Here is a 20,001-nt window from a genome sequence, read left to right as displayed (position 1 = left end):
TTTGTTATAATTTTTCTCAGTCTGTGTTCTATGCCGTAAATATTGTGTTTCTGTAATATGGAAACCCATACACATAGTCTTACAAATCTTGAATCATGCCTTATAACTGTATATGCTTTTTGCTTAATATATCACAAATATTCTCCTGTTTTAAAATAGTCATCAAAATCGTGATGTTTTAATGGCTGGAGAAGGCTCTTAAGGATGTTTCGTAAGTTATTTAGTGATTCCTTCCTTGTTGAACACATCGTTTCTGACTTTTCCATCTTGTAGGGTAGCCGTCTAGATACTTTTTAAGAAAAGCAGGGATTGCACATGTTAAAATCATTTTAATGAAAACAGTTTGATGATAACACTGCTTTTCAGCTGAGAGTAACACAGATCTAAGTGTGAAAGTGTTCACGCTGGTGCAGAAAACCTAAAGTACTTTCATTTGAGATTTTAGGATAGGAAAACTTCTGTTTCTTTTTTCACTCTGTATGTATTTTGTAGCCCTTTGTGTCCCCTGTGTCTTAGCTTGTTTGGCTGCTATGACAAAATACGGTAGACCAGGTCGCTGACAAAGAACAGGCATGTATTTCTCAGAGTCTGGGGCTCTAGGGATTGAGCAGAGAGTTCATGGGGTGAGGGTGTGGCTGTGTGTGGGTGTAAGGCCCCTGTTTATTTCTCTAGCCTAAACCACCCTCTGAGCTGCGGAGGGGCTAGCCAGCTTTGGACCTGGTATCTCCAGGCTTCCTGAGTTTAACAGGTCTCAGACGATGTGTTTTCCTTCGTCCAGTGTCATCCTGGTCGGGGCGATCCAGTGCCTGCCATGTGCCCCATCTGTCCCTCAGTACCCAGCTCCCAGCCGTCAGCAGGGCCTTCCATGTGTCTCGTATCTATGTTCTTCTGCCCATTTCATTTCCGTTGCTCTTCCCTTCCACCGAGCCCCTGCCGTTTCTAGAAGGACCCCGCAACTGGTGTCCCAGTTCCAACCTACCCCTTTCCCAATTTGCTCTCCAGAGAGCAGAAGAGTCCCTCTGGCAGCCGGCCATCCCGATCCTCTCTCCGGACCTAACTCTTTCTGACTACAACAGCCTTCTGGTCACTTCGAGAACATGCTGACCTTTTTCTCTTTCCACCAGGGGTTTTGCTGCTGGGCTGTCCTTCCATTCGCTCTCCACGTGCCTGGCTCCTTCCCTCTGTATGAGGGCTCTGTGGGTGTCACACATTACCAGCAGCTGGTTATCTCACAGTATCCATGTCACCCGGGTGCCTCTCTGGGTCCTGTGCTCAGGATCTCACAACCGGCTGTGTTCTCATCTGAGGCTCAGGGTCAAACCAAGCCTGGTCAGGTTATAGGCAATATGTGGCTCCTTCAGGCTCACTGTAGGATCAGGACCCTTACCTCCACAGCTCAGTATCTGGCTGTTGACTTCGTGACGGCCAGCAGGGGGGGGTCTGGCCTGAATGAGACCTGCCCACATAGGACGATCTTTCTTTTCCTGAACTCAGAGTCAGTGGACTAGGGACTTCAATTCCATCTGTCAAGTCCCTCGTGCACGCTTGCTGTATTGTATTGTTGGAGCACATCTTTGATCCCACCCAGCCCATGTCTTGGTCTGCACACGCTGGTGGCTTTAAACAACGGACATTTCTTTCTCACTGCTCTGGAGGCCGGAAGTGGCACGGTCAAGGTGCTGGGCAGTTCACCTCCTGGTGAGATCCCTGTGGCCGATGGCTGTCCTCTGTGTCTTCAGGGCAGGGAGAAAAGGAAAGCCTGTACCCTAGTTTCTTCTAAGAGCACTAATCCCATCATGAGGACCCTACCCTAATTCATCCAAACCTAATCATCCCCTAAAGGCCCCGCCTCCTAAAACCACCATGTAAGGGATTAGGGCTTCAAGCTATGAATTTGGTGGAGAGGGGCACAAACACTCAGTTCGTTAACTCCGCCAAGGGAAAGGGATTATACAGGGCATGCCCTCTGGGGGTGCAGACTTAAGGGCTGTGTAGAATTCTGTCTGCCACAGCCCCTTCTGCCCTTGGCTTCCAGGTCACCCGACGCTGTGTAAGTAGGTAGCCCCCTCCCTCACTGGTCCCACCACATGGTCTCATGTGGTTCTTCGATGATGTATTCACTTGTTTACTGTGTGTCTCTCCAGCTGGATCCCTAGCCCCGTGAGGAAGGGGCTCCGTGTATTTCGTTCTCTGTTGTATTTTGGGTACGACTAACGTACCCAACGTGTGATTGGCGTTCATTAAATATTTGCGGAACCCACGTGGAGGGTGGCTAGTCGGCCCCCAAGGGGAGCGTTCAACCTTGCTTTTCTGGGTGGAGAGATGCTGCGCATAGGGTCTGGTCTGGAAGAGCCGGGTTCGAAGAGTCGTCTGTGGGGATGACTGTGGGTTTGAACCTCCTAAACTCGGGGTCCTGCTTGTCAGCCTCGTTGCGTTGCTCCTCTGTCAGGCACTGAGCCAGCTCGTGAGGGGAACCAGCAGGACGACTCAGAGCCGTTGCTTTTCTGGGGAAACGTAGCGTCCCCTGGAGAGGTTCTAAGGTAGTAGTTCCGAACCTGGGACAGGCTTCAGAATGACCAGTGGCTCTTTGCCAGAACACACACCCCAGCTGCACTGCCCGGGATCCCGATTCTGTCTGGGGTGGGGCGTGTGTATTGCGGGGGCGGGGGTGCACCAGATCCCCCGATGATTTCCATGGTTTGAACCACTGTCCTTATCGTCTGACGTTCTACCCTAATCCTTCAAGGCGTCTTCTAGCATTGGTACTTAGGGACAGAATTCGGGCTTTCGGATGAATAGGGCTTGGTGCTCAGTTCTGGCTCCTTTAAAGCCTTGGGTGTCCCAGACCGGCGTGGGAACCGTCGGTTCAGTGGCTCTCTGGCAGGAACAGAATGCAAGTGGCCGATCTGCACGCTTGGCCACCGCAAGTCCTGATGGAAGGGCCGCCCGGTGGCGGGTTGGAGGAGGGGGGAGAGGCCTTCCCTGGTTCTGAGTGAGGCGCCCCCTCCCCCTTGCCCTGGGGGTGTGGGGGTTTCGTGCTGCCGCTAGGCTACGCTGCTCCATTGTCTGCTGGTTTTGTTCGCTCTGAAGCTGCTTTCTTCTTCCTTAATTTCTCTTAAACTCGAACAGAGGGGAGAATTCAATCAGGTTTGGTAATCTCTGCCTGAAACCTAACTATTAATTATTCCACATGATTGCTGCCTGCTGGTCCTACAATGCACGTATTGTGTTTCTCTGTTTAAGGGAAGTTGCGATTGCCAACTTTTTATTGCTGTACCTAGGTTCCTGGCAATCTTTTTTTTTTTTTTTTTTAAATAACATTGGTAGGAGTTCAAAGGGAGTCACAGATAAATGATGGGATGCCCTTTTGACCTGACAGAAGACTCCAGGGAGGCTGGGAGGCTGTCAGGTGCTCACGTAACAGAGGGAGAGGGCAGAGTCCTATGCTCTGGCAGAGAGAAAGAGCAGGGACTTGAAAGGACAGGAGGTCACAAGAAATGGGCTCGAGGGCCACAAACTCTCAGAAATAATTTCTGGCTATCTAGTGCTTAGACGATCACCTTCCTCTCTCTGCAAACTCCTTTCTGTGCTTTTCTGGTCAATTCTCAAGTCCAGCACCAAAATGTTGCTCTCCCTTAGTGTTTCCTGTGTCCCTTTCCTCTGGAGGGCCTGGACTGACTTGTCGATCCTAAACCTCCACCCTAAGCCCTGGACATTTTCACAGGCTTTTCCTTCTGTTTTCTAGCTCAGTGTTTTTCAAACTGCTTTGGGCCCCTCTTCCCCAATGTAAAAATGTAGAGAAGGTTCTTAACAGTGTTCTGTAAAAATGTAGAGAAGGTTCTTAACAGTGTTCTCCTAGGGGAGATTCTTGGCATCCTCTAGGTTATGAAAGGTTCTTTTTATTTTAATTTTAATTTTTTTAAAGATTTTATTCATTTATTTGAGAGAGAGAGAGAGAGAGAGAGAGAGAGCGAGAGCATGCACCAGCCCAGAGAGGCAGGCAGAGGGGAGAGGGAGAGGCAGACTCCCCACTGACCAGGGAGCCCGATGTGGGGCTCAATCCCAGGACCCTGGGATCACAACCCGAGTTGAAGGCAAACTGAGCCACCCTGGAGCCCCTTTGGTGACTTATTTCTTAAGGCCTGGGGGGCTTCTTGGTTGTTTGCAAGTACTATTTACTAAGATGTTCCATGCCTTAGTCACTAAATTTGAGAGCAATAATTTTTGAAGCCAGACTGGAAAGTTCTGGTCTGGGCTCCTCCCCTCCAGCCGTCTGAGTTCGGACCATCTGCTTTATGCTGTCTGGACCCGAGTCCCGCCTTCTGTACTGTGGAGTCAAAACATGCATCTGTAAGGTTGTGGTGTGGACACAACAGGATGAAGTGCTTGATGAGGGTTTGTTGGGAAGAACCGAGCAAGTCGGGAGGGGCTGCCTCGCCCGCACTCTCTACTCTGTCTACGCTGAGGCACCCTGACCACCCGCCCTGCTCGGTCCGCACATCGCCTCCACTTCCAGGCTCTAGGCTGGGACTGTCCTTAGCTCCAGTGACCCGGGTTTTTCCCCTCTATGTAAGTGACTCCTGAAATTGTTTTAAGAATCTTTGCCTAAATCACTGAAAACAAATCGTTCTTGAATTTTTTTTCCTACGTGCAGTATATGATCTTTTCCGACACGAAGTCTCTGAAGACGGATCTGTCTATGAATCTGGATCTTTCTGTTTTCTGCACCCCTCCCCATCCCTTCTCCCTTATTCCACCTTCTTTTTCTCAGCAAGGATTTATTGAGGTTGTACTTAGTCACTGGACTTACAAGTAAGGAAGGTGGGCTCTCTGTGCACCTGAGGGGCAGGATGGTGTGGGGTTATGGCCCCTCAGTGGGAGCTCCCCGATGCTGGATCATTGCTCATCCTGGCAGTGTGTCCTGTGCTGTGCTCGAGTGCATGTAGTCGTTCACCTTCTCAGTGCTGTGTCTTGGGTCATGAGCTCCCCGGGAGCACAAGTGAAGCCCTTGTATAGCTGAGGCTTTGGTACACGGTTACCAAAGATGTATTCGGTCACTTGAAGTGCACAGATAATCTGAGGCCAGCAAAGAACACGGGGCATGTGTGTACAGATGGCGGGATGGAGACATTGTGCACGCGGTTTGCAGACAGACGCCTTAATTGTTTTTTTTTTTCCAGCTCTTGTCACATATAGAGAAACTTCGGACCTCCATGATAGATGATCTCAATGCAAGTAATGTTTTCTACAAGAAAAGGATAGAAGAGCTAGGGCAGAGACTCCAGGAACAGAACGAACTGATTATCACACAGAGACAACAGGTATTTTTGGCTCCATATTGGCACTGTTTTTCTTCAAGCAGTGCAATTTATTGAAGAACATTCTGTTTTATTTTAGAACATTTGTAAGTTGGATAAGATAAAGGAGGTAGAATATTTTCTTCCCTGTGGTTGTTTGTAAAAGTAAATCCAATAAGATAATTTTTTCAAGGTATTTTTTTTAAACTGTGAAGAGCAAAAATTGGTTCAATTAGAATTTAGAATAAACTTGAAGGTAGAGAAGAATTTCTTTTTGAGATTACTTTGAGAAGCAGCCCAATCCAAAGGCTACCTTTATATAATTTTTGCCTTTGTATCTTTAAAATCCATCTTTCCTCTGTCTTTGGAGGACTTCATGAAAAGGTTAATTTGCTAAATACAGTATCTGTCCATCATCCAGTATGTCCCCATCTGGTTTCAAACTTGTATCACTAAAAAAACCCCAAAAAACAAAAAACGGTTTTTCTTTGCAGATTAAAGAGTTTACCAGTAAACCATTAAACAGCGTCAGTGAGCCCAAAGGTAAGTGGACCGGGATCCCAGTGTTGGAGGTGAGGTGGGCCTCCCTCAGAAGAATGTGGGGCCCCTGGGGGCTTCTGGGCACCCACATGGCATTCCAGTGGTGATTTTAATTTGAGAGATCTGTCACCTTGATCCAGAGAGTTGAATTTTTAAATACATTGACTATCACTAAATGGTCTCACCTAGATTTTATCAGAATATTGTTAGGCACAAAATCCATGCTTAGTAACCATACCTCTGGACTGATGAGTGATTGGGGGTCGGGGGAGTGACTGCTAAAAGCACCAGGTCTGGAGACACACGGGGCTCAGTGAAGCCCTGTGAGTTCTGCCTCCGTTTCCTCAGCTGTGGAGTTGGAGCACTCAGAGTAACCATATTACAGGCTTCGTATGAGGATGAAATGGGGGAACACGTATAAAAAAGGCACATTTGAGCACTCGTGGGGATGCGCCATTGTGAACGACCCTGGCCTCAGTTACTCCAAAGTACTGTAGGGGCTGGTTGTTGACTTGTCAGCTGAGGCAGTTGGGGGATAAAAGTTTGTTCTAAGCATAGTGGGGGCACATCCAGCCTACTGTCTGTGGTGGCAACAGCCACCCGTCTCCTCTCCCTCAGGAGCGAGTCTAGAAGGGAGGCTGCACCCGGAAGTGCATGCAGGGTCTCCCAGTAATGCACACAGCTCGCCTTTGCCTGGACCCCTCTCAGATAACAGAAGTCTTGGCTCCTGCTCATCTCAGGTCATTAAAGGATCCTTGTCTACTTGAGGGGGCACTGACTGGGGCTTGGTAATGGCTGTCTGAGCTGGATCTCCTCCTTGTCTCTAGGGGCCCCCGAGGGAGTTCAGCGACCTACATACTTGGTTCCTTGTTTTGAGATAAAGGTTTGGGAAGGGCCGAGGTTCCCCGTAACTTCTCTTCGAAATTGTGAGAGTTCAGGTAGTGAGCAAGAGCTGTGTAATTACTCAGCATGAATACTTGAGTGATAATAATTTTAGGAAAAAGTTTTATAAGGATTTATATTAAACGTCTTTACTCAGATGGGTGAGTCACCATATGTTGGTAAATTTTGTTTATTTTTTTTCTGGGGGCAAAGATTAGGATAAGCGCTGACAAAATATAACCCATAGCTTGTGATTTGGGTCATTAACTTTTTCTTTTTTTTTTTTAATTTCAGGGAATCCTGTAATCTGGCAAACTTTCGAATCTAAGCCAACTGCCCCAGCTGTACCTAGTAAGTTTCTATAAAAGGCTCAGGATTCTAAAGATACTTTTGAAGTGCTAAACCAATAGACAACTTATTATTTTTAGAGCCTTGCCTTCGAAAACCAGTGTGTTTAGAGATTACATGATGATCTATTTTGATTCCTGGCTTTGACCTAGATCTAAAAACCCAACACTGTAAATATCCTTGTGGTTTTGTGGTGATTTTGGTTAGCCGTACCTATTATGTCTCAGTTCACCTAATCAAGGGACAACTATAAATTCTTCGGCATTGTTTCACTTTGTACTTGCGGGTTTCCCAAGGCGTGGTGCTATGTGACGACGTGACCTTGTGGTGGCCGCCACATTTCAGCATCACTGAGACTCAGGGTTGCAGGCTTTGACCCAATGTTCTGTCAGCCGCTCACCTGAGGTGAACTCAGCATGTCTGTCTCTTGGAGCTGTCAGGATTTGGCTATAATCCACAAAGACATCATCTGGACACTGTCGAAAGGAAAGGTTGTTTCCCTAATAATAGTTACATAGTTGAGATATTTTTATTATTTTATTATTCCATTCAGGAAAGTGGAAGGGTGGAGGAAACTAGGGAGCAGACGGTCCTGGGCAGGAAAGGACGTGTGTGTGAATGGGCATCTGAGTACCAGGGGAGGGTCCAGGCTGAGGCTGGGCCCTCAGTGATGGGACCATTCATATGGGCCCAGGACTGCAATGATGAAAGGGCATTGGTGAGCAGATTTGGGAATTTGGCACAACTGACTGGAAAATGCTAATGGTTTTAACTGCTCGGTCTTCTCCTCAAGTGCTTCTGGAGACCTTTTTTTTTAAGATTTGTTTATGAGAGAAAACAGGGGGATGGGCAGAAGGATAAGGACAGAGAATTCTCAAGCAGACTCCCTGCTGAGTGAGGAGCCCGCTGCACGGGCTATCCCAGAACCCTGAGATCATGACCCAAACCGAAATCAAGAGCCAGATGCTTTACCGACTGACCCACCAAGACACCTGATTTCTGGAGGCCTCTTGATGTTGTTTCTGGAAGCTGAAGAGGTTAAAAGGTGTGAGGAGGGAAGGGAAGTTTAGTCCCAAGAGTAGGTCTGAAGGAATAGTAGAAGCTGGGCTTATATCTTACGGAAAAAAATATATTTCATAGAAGGATGGGAAGGTTAAAAGGCATTAAATTGCTCTTGTTCATACCTTAATTAGACTCGGCGCAATAGTGGAACAATATTGGGTTCCAATACAACTTTATTTACAAAGACAAGTGGTGGGCTACTATGTCCTATGGGTTATACTTTTGCAAACCTCGATCTAGGTGATGTAAGTTGCAAATGGCTTTGAGGGTCTTACATTTCCAGAATAGCTAGCAACCTGTACACAGTTAGGAGCTGAACACCTTTGCCGGTGATCGTCGTAAAGACAAAAACGTATGCCTACGGAGGAAGCTGAGGTTTGTGGCCAGTGGCTTTCAGAGTAGGAGTAGAATTAAAGATCTATCGTAACAAGCTAGTGAAAGAGAAAACTAACAAATGCATGGTCCAGAGAGGAACCATGACACGAGTGTTCACACCAGCATCGTTCATAACACCTGAAAAGTGGATACAACCCACATCTCCGTCAGCTAATGAGTGGATGTGTAAAATGTGGTCTGATCATACAATGGAATGTTATTTGGCCATAAAACTGCATACTGGGGGCGCCTGGGTGGCTCAGACGGTTAAGCGTCTGCCTTCGGCTCAGGTCATGACCCCCAGGTCCTGGGATCGAGCCCCACGTCAGGCTCCCTGCTCAGCGGGGAGCCTCCTTCTCCCCCTGCCTGCAGCTCCCCTGTGTGTGCTCACTCTCTTTCTCTCTTTCACAAATAAATCAAATCTTAAAAAAATTAGTAAAACTGCATGCTGAGGCTGTCATGGATGAACTTTGAAAACGTGATGTTAAGTGAAAGAAGCCAGTCACAAAGGACCACAAAGTATGAGTCCATTATGTATGAAATGTCCAGAATAGGCAAATCCATAGAGACAGAAAGTAGATTGGTGATTGCCAGAGTCCACTGGCGGGGGCAGACGCGGGGAGTCACAGCTAATGGGTGATTTTAGTGCGTGTGACGACAATGTTCTAAAATTAGGTAGTGGTTATGGTGGCACCACTCTTATTATACTAATTGTATTCTTAAAGTTGTATATTTTATATTGGATTATATATTTTAAAGGAGCAAATTATATTTTAATAAAGCAAAGAGTGTTAGTTTAGGTTAGCTGGTGATTGTCATTTGAAACATTTGTCCCTTACGATCTATACGTAGCTTGACTAATTTGAGGAGGACTCGATCATCATGAAGTTGAGATGCTCATGTTTTTGTTACGGAAGGCTGTGAGCTTTTTCTCTTTCTGCTGTTTCAGTGAGTGCCTCACCCGTACAGACTGTGGATACTAAATCAGGTCTCACAGTGGCCCACGGTAAGTCAGCCAAGTCTCAGCATTTTATGTGCAGTTTCTGCCCTGAGTCAGAGAACTGATTAACCACAAGTACTTCTGTGGGGTAACTATGCAAAACAGAAGACGTTTTAGTGAATGCGGAGAAGTTAATAATACTGCTGTCTTCATATGTCACTTTATCATAAACTGTATATACCTACCAAAGTCATAAAGTAAAAAATGTGTGTGTTGCTAGACTTACAAGCAGAGATTTTAATGTTGAGTGGTACTTTGATTGTGTATGATTTTGGGTGGAGAGTGATAGGTGTTGGGCAAGGAGGTGATTTTCTACTAGACCAGCCAACCAGCACATGCCACAGGGCATACCTGACTGTTTTTATAACTTTCAGTGCAGCAGCAAGTCACCTTTTTTAAACAAACAGTTTCAGCGATTGGTTGGAAAAATCTAGAAAAGACATGTGATGGAAACCAAAGGGAAAATTGGGAGCCTCAGGAGGAAACCACTGCCAGGAGTCAGTTCCTGGACCAGGGTGCGAGGGTGATAATTGTTAATTACATGATCTAGCTGATAGGTGAATATCAGTCACCATATTTTATTTTTATAGTGTTAAGGCACTTACAGTTTTTGTAAGTATGTTTTTAGTCCATTGTTTGCCTACAGTCTTCTGTATATTCACTGAATTAAAAGATGGGAGGGGGACCAAGTTTCTTCTGTCTTACCTATAAATGCTTCTGGAATGTAAATGATTACTTCATTCCATTTTGCTTTTTAGCCTTTGAGTTAGACTTAAATCGATGATGGGCAGTCAAGTCAGACTTTGTGTGTTCAGAAATATTTTTCACATTAGCATGGCCTTCTGTACCCATCCTTTTTGTTCACTGAACAGACTCATGAAGGTGCTCCTTACTTTTTCTCCTGAGGTCATTTCAGGCAGGTCAGTACCCCCTAAGCATGTGTTCACACTATGTAATGCATAAACTCCCCACTTACTGGGTGTTAGTACTTATAGGTGTTTAGAACATGCAGGTGTCCTCCTTCTGGACCAGCAACAGAGGTAAACTATGTGTGGGACCTATGTAAATTTGCTTTAATACTGAATAGGCAAGAAAAAGTCCCCTGGCAAGTACTCCCTAGTCGTATTCTTTATGTCAGGTCAAAAACCTCTCTCTTGCCTTCTTTTTCAGAGTTGAGTTTTCTAACACAGTGCTGGTCACTTCTCTGTACTTCAGTGTGTTAGAGTTTCTTTTTCTGTTTCTTGCTACTTTGTTATCATTAGCCTTTTGTGTGACAATATAAGAGGACTACATTTTCTTTGCTTCCTATTTTTGGCACCCAGTAAAGAACTCCTATAGTAGGTACGTTTAGCCGTCTGGAGTTGATTCGAGTCCTGACAAATCCATCAGTTTCAAAGCACTGTGTTCCTTATGGACTTTGCCCTGATTGGAGCTGGGCTGCGTGAACAGCCATGCCCTCTTGCTGGCATCTGTTGGGATTAAAATGCTAGTTTTAAATGCCAGCCAGACCTGGCATGAGGCCTGATGCCTTTGGATCGGGATCTGAGCTGATTTGTGAGCATCTCAATGGGCAGGAGCAAGGAGGAGGCTTGAACGGGGCCCACTGACCTGCTCCCCCCCAACAACCATGGCAGTGACCCCAGCTGTAGGGGGTGGGGGCAGAGGGACAGGGGGCAGGGAGCCTTAGTCTGTATTGCGTAACATTATTTAACCCGATTACCTCTCAGTCTTTCCTGTTGTTCCTTCTAGAGCTCGATGAAGCTCTTTAGGATGAAAAATGTCATGATCACTCACTGTCTTGGGTTGGGTTCCCTGGGGAAACAGACTCTGAGGTGGAGATTTGCAGGCGGGAGGTCTGTTGGGCAGTGTTCTTAGACAACCCCTGTGAGAGAAGCAGGAACGGCTAGAAGGGGACACGGAACCCGAACTCACTGTGGTGGGGGCCTCTGCAGATCTCACCGGGAGCTGGAAAGCTGGTATGGGCTCTTCAGACTTGTCCTGGATAGAGCCATCAGTTACCAGATGTGGGCTGCCCCAGGGAGGGGTCAAGGGTGTAGGCTGCTCCTTTCCACTGAGACAAAGCAAAAAGTAGAAGCCAAAGGTCAGAGGAAAGCACTAGAAGGGAACGAGTGGTGCAGATGAATTATTTGGCTGAGCATAGGGTATGCAGAAGAGATCTGAGGGAAGCCTGGCTGGTTGAGACTGTTCGCGGTGAGCCCCGGGTGCCAGCCTCCAGACGCTCAGGCCATCCTTGGGCAGGATATAGCCGCTGAGAGGCTGGGCATGGCGAGGCTGGAGGGCCGGAGCTTGGGGAAGCTCAGCCCCACCAGAGTGTACTCCAAGAACTGAACCGGACAGACCAGCTGGGGATCGAGGAGGGGGTCTCTATGAGACTCTTCACCTAGGAACTGGGGTTGAGGTTTTGAGACAAGAGGGGGCAGACATACCAGCTGTTTCGTGGAACTGTTGGAAAGGTGTAGGTGCAGGTGATTCGGGCAAGGGCGAGGGAAGGGTCAAGACCGCCATGAGCTCACGAGACAGTGCCATTTAGAGAAGTCCAGAAGACAAACCCAGCAACAGCCAGTAGGAAGGCACTACGGTTTCGTGGCCAAGAGCCTGAACTGTGAAGGGAGGCAAGCAGTCTGGATTCACAGGTGACTCATGAAGCCATAGGTCTGGGTTTCCTTGCCTACCGAATGGGGAGAACAGGAATGGCTGCTTCAGCGGGCTGTGGTAAGGTCAGATGAAGCAGTGCCTTTGGAACCGGAGGCAGTGAGCAAGCACGCCGGCCAGTGTTAACTTTGGGGGTCGGGCTGACAAAGTCCAGCACAGCCAGCCCGTGCCAGAGAGGGCTGGTAGAGACCTGGGAGTTCGTCTTCTGGAGGTAATGGCAGGAGACTGACATAAGGAATTTTCTGGAAGCCTCTGGAGAGTTCAGAGGAGAGAGACTCAGGTCTTGGAGTATGTCAGCTCAGCCTGGATATCTCAACGTAAGACAAGAGCTGGGTCATTTGGAGGCTGGGCCCGTGGCTTAGAAAGCATGAGAACGGCAGGCCCTTCCCTCCACATTGGATGTCAGTCTGCTGGGTTAGAGCTGGGGTCTGGTGGCCCTCATTTCCTTAGCCTGTATAGTAGAAGCCCAGGTTCCCCACCCCTCAGAACCCCACTTTCTGCCTGACAGCACCAAAGGTCACAATTTTGAAGCTTTTGTCTCCACTCAAGTAAGTGCTAGGACTGTCCTTATAATGATAACAAAGATGCATAGGATGGTTTGGGGAGATTTTATAGAGCTTTTCCTCATAACTTTATTTTTGTCATTTCCATAAAGGGCAATAAAATATAAATCATGTGACTTTTAAAAAACTGAAATTAGCTATCCTCCTAAAATCCCTGTTTTTAGCAGTTCAGACAAGTAAGTAGGCTGTTTGTAGAACTTGACTTTTTAATTGTTTAAATTTTTTATTGAGATAAAATTGATCTACAACATTAGCTCAGGTGTGTAGCACAATGATTCCATATTTATATATATCATGAAATGATCACCACAGGATCTAGTTGACATTCATTACCACATATAGCTACAGGGTTTTTTTAAATTATTATCTATATAACTTTAAAATCTTGATGCTGAGTAACACATTTGAAAGCACATTTTTGATGTTCAGCAGTTGTGCATGGGTAGAATTAAATGCTTCTTTGTGAGATCATGTTCATGTTTCAAAATTGAGTGGGGTTATTTGCTAATAAGCCATATTCCAAACGTTCACTGGAAAGCAGTGTAAAACGGTTTTCTCCCACTCAGTGTTAGATGGATTGACTACGTCGCTAACAAGCTAGAAGAGCCTCTTTACATGTACTTAAATATAATATATATTTATTTATTTGTGTATACCTGTGTGTGTGTGTGTGTGTGTGTGTGTGTGTGTGTGTGTGTGTGTTTGTAGATGCCTAAAACAGAGTATCAGAAATACGCTTTGGCAAATTAAAAGCTTAGACTTCCAAGTAGGAGGTGTTAAGTCTAAGCTAATACTTGCAAAGCACGTAGATCTGTGCCCGACAAGCTGGTGGGCGCTCAGTAATTATTGGCCGTGACTACCCTTGCTGGTTGCCCACTCTGGGGTCTACTGTGGACTGAAATGGCCTTCACCTTGTAGGCGCAGGGGGAGAGCTCCCTGGGGAGGTGCCCTATGGCACTCTCCAAGCTGAAGGTGAGTGAAACACGCACTTGCTGGCTAGACTTCGGTTGCATTTTATCCCAGTGTCCGAAGCTTGATTTCCTGACCCCCCCCAAACCTGACCTTCCCCAAGAAGGAACTTCCCCTCTCTTAATGGGATGGGGCTTGGCTTTACCCAGGCTGCCCATAGGTTTCCTTGAGCCCCAATCATGTTATCTGGGAAGTCACTGAGAGACCTTTCTCCCCTACCCCCACCCACCCAGGGCACTGTTCTGGGGTGGGATTGAGAACAGCTCCTCTTCACATGTCATCTGTCTACAGCCTTGCCTTGGTGGCTTTCTGGGAGCAGAAGGAGGTGTGAACCATGGGGACATGGGGACACAGGCGTGTCTAAGAATGGGGTCCTCATCCTACTGCTGATCCTGGGTTGACCTGTTCTCTCACCATCCTGGTCCTCCCACCTGAAGACCTTGGGGCTAGCGAGAAGTGGGGATCCCAGGGCCTCAGCATTTTGTCATGTTTTTAATCTTTGGGAATTGAAATAGTTTCATTAATTTTCTCTTTAGCCACCTCATCAAAATATTTTATAAGGAAGGTATTGTGCGGGGGCGGGGGGGATAAGTGAAGAAGACCTTTTGCAGTTGTGTCCTTGTGTCTTAAAAGAATCCCGTTAGGCACGAGATTGCTGAGTGAGAAATGATGTAATTATCTGAAAATGTAATTTCCTGGGGGGGGGTGAATTAATGGAAAATACACAGAAAGAGCAGATACCATGAAAAAGGGACCAGCTTTAACTGACCACCTCCATATTTCTTCCCAGCAAATTCTGCTGTTTTAGGCATGATTAAAATACCGTGAAACTATATCTTTCAAAATTGTTTGAAAGGAAACTAATTTTACTTTGCTGTTTGTCCTGTTTGTACTATTCTTATTTTTCCTTGTTAATAGAGCAGGCATTCTCATCGCACATACTGGAAACCATAGAAGAGCTTTCAGAGGAAGAAAAAGGTAACCAAGGACTCGCTCAGGGTTTCTACCTGCATAGATTCTATTGAGATGCTAAAACCCAAATCTTGAAATTGACGATCCAGTGGTTTTGTCACACCAGTTAGGGAAGACATTTAGGTTTAGGGATGACGTTTTCAATCCATCCGTAGTATTCTACGATCTTATTCCTTTAATATGCTGTTATATTTTCCCCTGCTTTACTGTATTCTTAGCATGTGACTAAGACCTTCCTGTGTTAGGGAACTTGGGGGACAAAAAACCGAAGTCTTTACGTCAATGCAGATATTTTTCTGGTCAGAGGGCAAGTCAACACAAATGCGTTGTGCGCCATATGAGACAAAAATATTCCTAGCACGGGAGTTCTTTCACACCCTGAATCTGTGAAATGAGAGGGTGAGTTGCCCGTTTCCATGTTATTTTAATAGCAAGAAAAGCATGTTCAAGCTCCCAATGTAGAATATTTGTAGGCAGAATGTCTTAAAAAAAAAAAAAGATATATTTATTATAGAGAGCAAGTGCACACATGGTCGATGGGGGGAGAGGGAGAGAGAGAATCTTAAGCAGGCTCCGTGCCCAGTGCAGAGCCTGATGCAGGGGCTCGGTCCCACCACCCTGAGATCATGACCTGAACTCAAATCAAGAGTCAGAGGCTTAACCGACTAAGCCATCCGAGGGACCCCTGGATAATGTCTTTATGGTGAAACTTGGGAACAGTTCAAGGTTTGGGGAGAAAATTAAAGTCATTGTGGCTTATTCATTTTATTCAGCAGCTCTCAAAATTATTTCTTGTCAATTAATCTTTGAAGTTTATGAAAATCATTGCACATTATTTAGAGTATTTCCTGATTCCAGACTTGTAGATCCTGAAACAATTGTACTTGAATCTGTTTACCATCATTTTCTCCTTAACAATGATAAGGATTGACACCCTATATTGTCTCTTTAGGAGAAAGCAAATTGTTAATATTTATATGAACTCGGGTTTTACCCTTTGTGTTAGGAAGAGAATGAAAAATGATACATTCCGATTTGTAAATTCTTAATATTTGTTATAACTTCTGTGTTCTCTAGATGACTTTTTCCAAATTATTTTTTTAAGATTTTATTTATTTATTTGTCAGAGAGAGAGCACAAACAGGGAGAGCTGCAGGCAGAGGGAGAAACAGGCTCCCCGCTGAGCAGGGAGCCCACTATGGGACTCGATACCAGGACCCTGGGATCATGATGTGAGCCGAAGGCAGATGCTTGACTAACTGAGCCACCCAGGCATCCCTTCCCAAATTATTTTTAACAGGGCTACAAATCAAGACATGACTCAGGCACGTCCATTGTATCTGTGTGATGTTTATTTTCCATTCGCTTTCAAGTAATGTGCTTTTTCCCTCCGACATGTTATTTATTGATGTCTGGAACACCAAATATCTTATTTTCAGCAGAATCCATGAAATGCGCCAGGAGGTTATACAGAGTCTCAAGTTCACACTCATTTAAAAAAAAAACAAACAAAAAAACAAAAAACCAAGTCTGTTAGATTCCTAGAGACCGTCCTCACTTAGTCCACTGTCACCCCTCGGGGCCTCCACTTAGACCCACGACATCCTTCTGGCTGTGTTGTAGAATTCTTCTCCCCAGTCCGCATAAGATGTGAGTTTGGGACCACTGCCAGCAAACGCCCTCATTTGTTGTTGCCACATGCAGGGAACCAGACTGGGAAAGAAAATAACCTTTGCCGCCTTCCATGTGTTTAGACACAGCTCTAGTGGGACAGGGACAAGGGCCGAAGCCAGACAGGCCTGAGTCCCCAGCACGCTGTTACAGAAGCCAGTGACCACACGAATCCTTCAGGAGCTCTGTGGAGTCAGCAAGCCGCTAGCACGTAAACTGCCATCAGAAAGTTCCTCGGCTGGGCTAACATTTTGTAGATGATGCCTGTACAGCTGGATTTGGGCAGTGGCGTGCACAGCACGGGGGCTGTTACCCAGAAGCGTGCATGACCATTTCTGCATCCTTAACACTTTTGACAATCCTGGAGCGGCGTATTTGATCTTGCTGTTCTGTAGGATGTTAGAATGTGGGCCAGCAGGGGTCTCAGAGGCCATTTCATTGTTCAGGAATTCGAAACGCAGGGGGACGGGGAGCGTGCTCCAAGTTGTTGAGCTTAATTAGTGACAGGGCTGGAGCTCAAGCCCAGGTTTCCAGCTTTCCACAGTTTACCGCAAAGAACAAAGGGGACAGCGGCAGGCTGCTCCAGGACTTGGGGGGGGGGGCGGGGGTTGGAGCAGTGTCTTTACCTCTCTGGTTTTCTCATTCTCACGTGAAAAATGAGAAGACTGATTGCTAGATTTTGACATCCCTTCTGACTCAGAAATTGTTTTTTGGTGTTTGTTTTTCACTCTTTGGTTTGTGCTGTAGCTATTTGTTCACCAAAACTGGTACGTTGTACGTCTGCTAGAAATGATCACTTGTGTGGGCTGCTGTATGTTGGGCCACCTGCCTGGGAAAGTGTTGTCTTACTGATCTTGGTGAGCAGTACGTGCTTTGATTAAAATCTTCCGTTGTGATTGGCTTTCCAGCGATGAATTCCACCTTTACATTAAAAACTTCATTTTTTTTTTTCCTGTCCATTCTACATTCTTTCTCTTGGTTCCCCCTGACCAGCCCCAGCCTCGTAAGAGTCCTTCCTACCAAGAGTTTTCTCATTATCCATAAACAAATCCAAAGCAAGCATCAACATATAATGCAAATTTGAGAATAGGGGAAATGTTTAATTTGCAGTCATTTTGGGAAACTCAGTCACCAGAAGGAGCTAATCATCAGGGCTGAGGGTGAACCCAACCCAGTCGGCAAACAAATTCAGTTCTCTTGACCCAGGTCCTGGGGAGCAGACAGAGCCTGGAGTCTCTCTGGCTGTGCTTCTGTGTAGTTCTTTTTTATATCCTGGGCACTGGCCCGAAAATTCCCTTTGTGTGAACAGGGCGGGAGTTGTGTCTCTTCCTGTGGTAGCACCATGACCCCTGGGCAGTCTCTCGGTACCTCTTCTCGTTGTTCACCCTAGATGGTTTTCTACACTTGATGGCCAGCCAGCCGCCAAAGTCCGCAACACGGCCACGGCTGCAGCTAAGCCCTCTGGATTTTGCTGTATTGTTCCCAAGACAGAAGTGCCTTTTTTTTTTTTTTTTAATTTTATTTATTTGAAAGAGAGAGAGCAAGAGTGTGAGTGGGGCAGGGGTGAGATGGGGAGGAGCACGAGGGAGCGGAATAAGCAGACCGCACTGAGCGGAGAGCCGATGCGGGCTTCCATCCCATGACCCTGAGATCATGACTTGAGCCAAAAATCAGGAGTCAGATGCCCGCCCAGCTGAGCCACCAGGTGCCCCCAGAAGCATTTTTTCTAAGGTGTCTCCAGAATATTGGAAAACATTGGTGAGAAAGCAGCATGAATGCTGAGAATGAAAAATTCAGGATTACTTTTGATTTTTACTAATGCATAATCTTACAAAATTTCGTAATTTCGGTTTCGCAAACCGCAGTTCCAAATTATAGAACAGCATTAACATGCAGGATTTTTCCTCTTACCTAATGTACACACAGTTCATTGAACTACTTTTGCCCTCAGCAAAAGTGTGGATTCATGAACAGAAATATTCTTTACTGCTGGACTTTTAGGGAGTTTAGGGAAAGTCTGAGACATTGCGGCGTTTTGTTGTGGATCTTCTGTCAGTCTGAACATCGTGGGTCCCTACAACTCCCATCTAGCAGGGTGGGTGGGGCTGGGCCCCTGCAGCCCCAGACCAGCTCGGCACAGGCACTAGGCACCACCTCCTGTTCGGGGAAAGACTCCAAATGACAGCAGTGTCATCGTGTTCTCCCAGACCTGGCTTTGCACCTTCACAAAGGGTCAGAGGAACCCAGGAAGGAGCCTCTTCCATCAAGCCCTCCCTCTGCTTGGACATAGGACTCCATTCAGGGTCATGTAGTCACTCCCCTTCCCCAAACGCTCTTGAACGCCACCTGTTTTAGTGGGAACGAAAGAAGAACAGGGAAGGAAAAGTTAGGAGAATCTGGCCAGTTGTTTTTTCCTTTGCTTTTAATGATTAGGTTGTTGTAAACAGAATATACTTTTCCTAAGACTCTTGTTAACCTCTTTTTCATCTTGGTACATATTTTGGGAGGGATAATTTCACACTTTGAAATTTTGTATCAATTTCAAATTACCGATTTCAAATATATCAATTTCAAAATATCAAATTAATAAGTTCTGCTGAACTTATTAAATCAAAACTTTATTACTTAATATAAATCGGGCTTCCTCAAAAATGATACATAGATTCTAATGATTTAGGCGAGATGAATTCTTCAGAAAGTAGTAAAATAATTTCAGGATGGACCATTGAATGTCTAAAGAATTCCTTTTTTCTACCGTGCTTCTGCAGAGACATTTCTCTTACATTATTCATCTAATAATGATGCAGTTAAGGGGTCAAGAAAGAGTATTTTTTTTAAGATTTTATTTATGTAGTTATTTGACAGCGAGAGAGGGAACACAAGTTGGGGAGTGGGAGAGGGAGAAGCAGGCTTCCCGCCCAGCGGGGAGCCTGATGCGAGCTGGATCCCAGGACCCCCGGATCTCTTGACTCAGGGCTGAAGTCAGATGCCTAACGACTGAGCCACCCAGGCGCCCAAGAAAGAGTCTTTAAAGACACGGAAGTTTTGAGGCCAACTTAAGATACTTTTAAAAGTTGTGATACTTCAGCACCATATAAATGATTAAACAATCCAAAAACCTTATCACATTACAAAATGCTTGCTTGCTATTTTTAAAAGCAGTGTTTTGCCATTTTCTACTTAGAGCTTTTATGTATTTAAAATTTTAACACACTTTGTAAACCTTATTTCAGGAAGGGAGAACGAACAGAAATTAAATCACAGCAAGGTCCACCTAAGGAAAGCTTTGAAGAGTAACCCCTCCCTCACCAAGGAAATAAGGAGCGTCTTGGAGCAGAGTTTGCTAGAGAAGCTGGAAACCTTGGGGATTAATGCAGTAAGCTCATTCATTTTGGGAACGTTCGCTGGTTGTGTTGTATTTTGTTTTCTCAATAGGAGAGGATCAGAGAAGAGAAGAAGGCGTGTCTCTTCTGTCTTTGTGCACTCATTCTGTCCTGATGGCCCAGCTTGCATTATTGGTTAGACGGTCTCTCTCTCTCTCTCTCTCTCACACACACACACACACACACCCCACTCTCTGTGCATTTGGTCCTGGCGCTCACCGCCTAGCACCACTAACCAGTCCCGTGCACTCATACACACCCCTCTA

The 20,001-nt window shown here is 45.9% G+C and overlaps 1 protein-coding gene across 1 annotated transcript in view; it reads left to right on the top strand.

Moving 5' to 3' along the window:
• Nucleotides 1-20,001, top strand: part of LOC111147005 (DAZ interacting zinc finger protein 1) — a 47,909-nt gene that overhangs the window by 18,995 nt on the left and 8,913 nt on the right. The window contains exons 8-13 of the mRNA XM_022502844.1: nt 5,181-5,321; nt 5,792-5,840; nt 7,014-7,070; nt 9,454-9,510; nt 14,628-14,687; nt 19,586-19,728. Of these exons, the coding sequence (XP_022358552.1) occupies nt 5,181-5,321; nt 5,792-5,840; nt 7,014-7,070; nt 9,454-9,510; nt 14,628-14,687; nt 19,586-19,728 (507 nt within the window). The remainder of the gene's footprint in view (nt 1-5,180; nt 5,322-5,791; nt 5,841-7,013; nt 7,071-9,453; nt 9,511-14,627; nt 14,688-19,585; nt 19,729-20,001) is intronic.

Source organism: Enhydra lutris, unplaced genomic scaffold (assembly GCF_002288905.1).
Source record: "Enhydra lutris kenyoni isolate GAN:26980312 unplaced genomic scaffold, ASM228890v2 scaffoldscaffold15, whole genome shotgun sequence".
Taxonomy (NCBI): Eukaryota; Metazoa; Chordata; class Mammalia; order Carnivora; family Mustelidae; genus Enhydra; species Enhydra lutris.
Note: the sequence above shows the minus strand (reverse complement) of the source record. Positions and strands in the feature narration are given on the sequence as shown.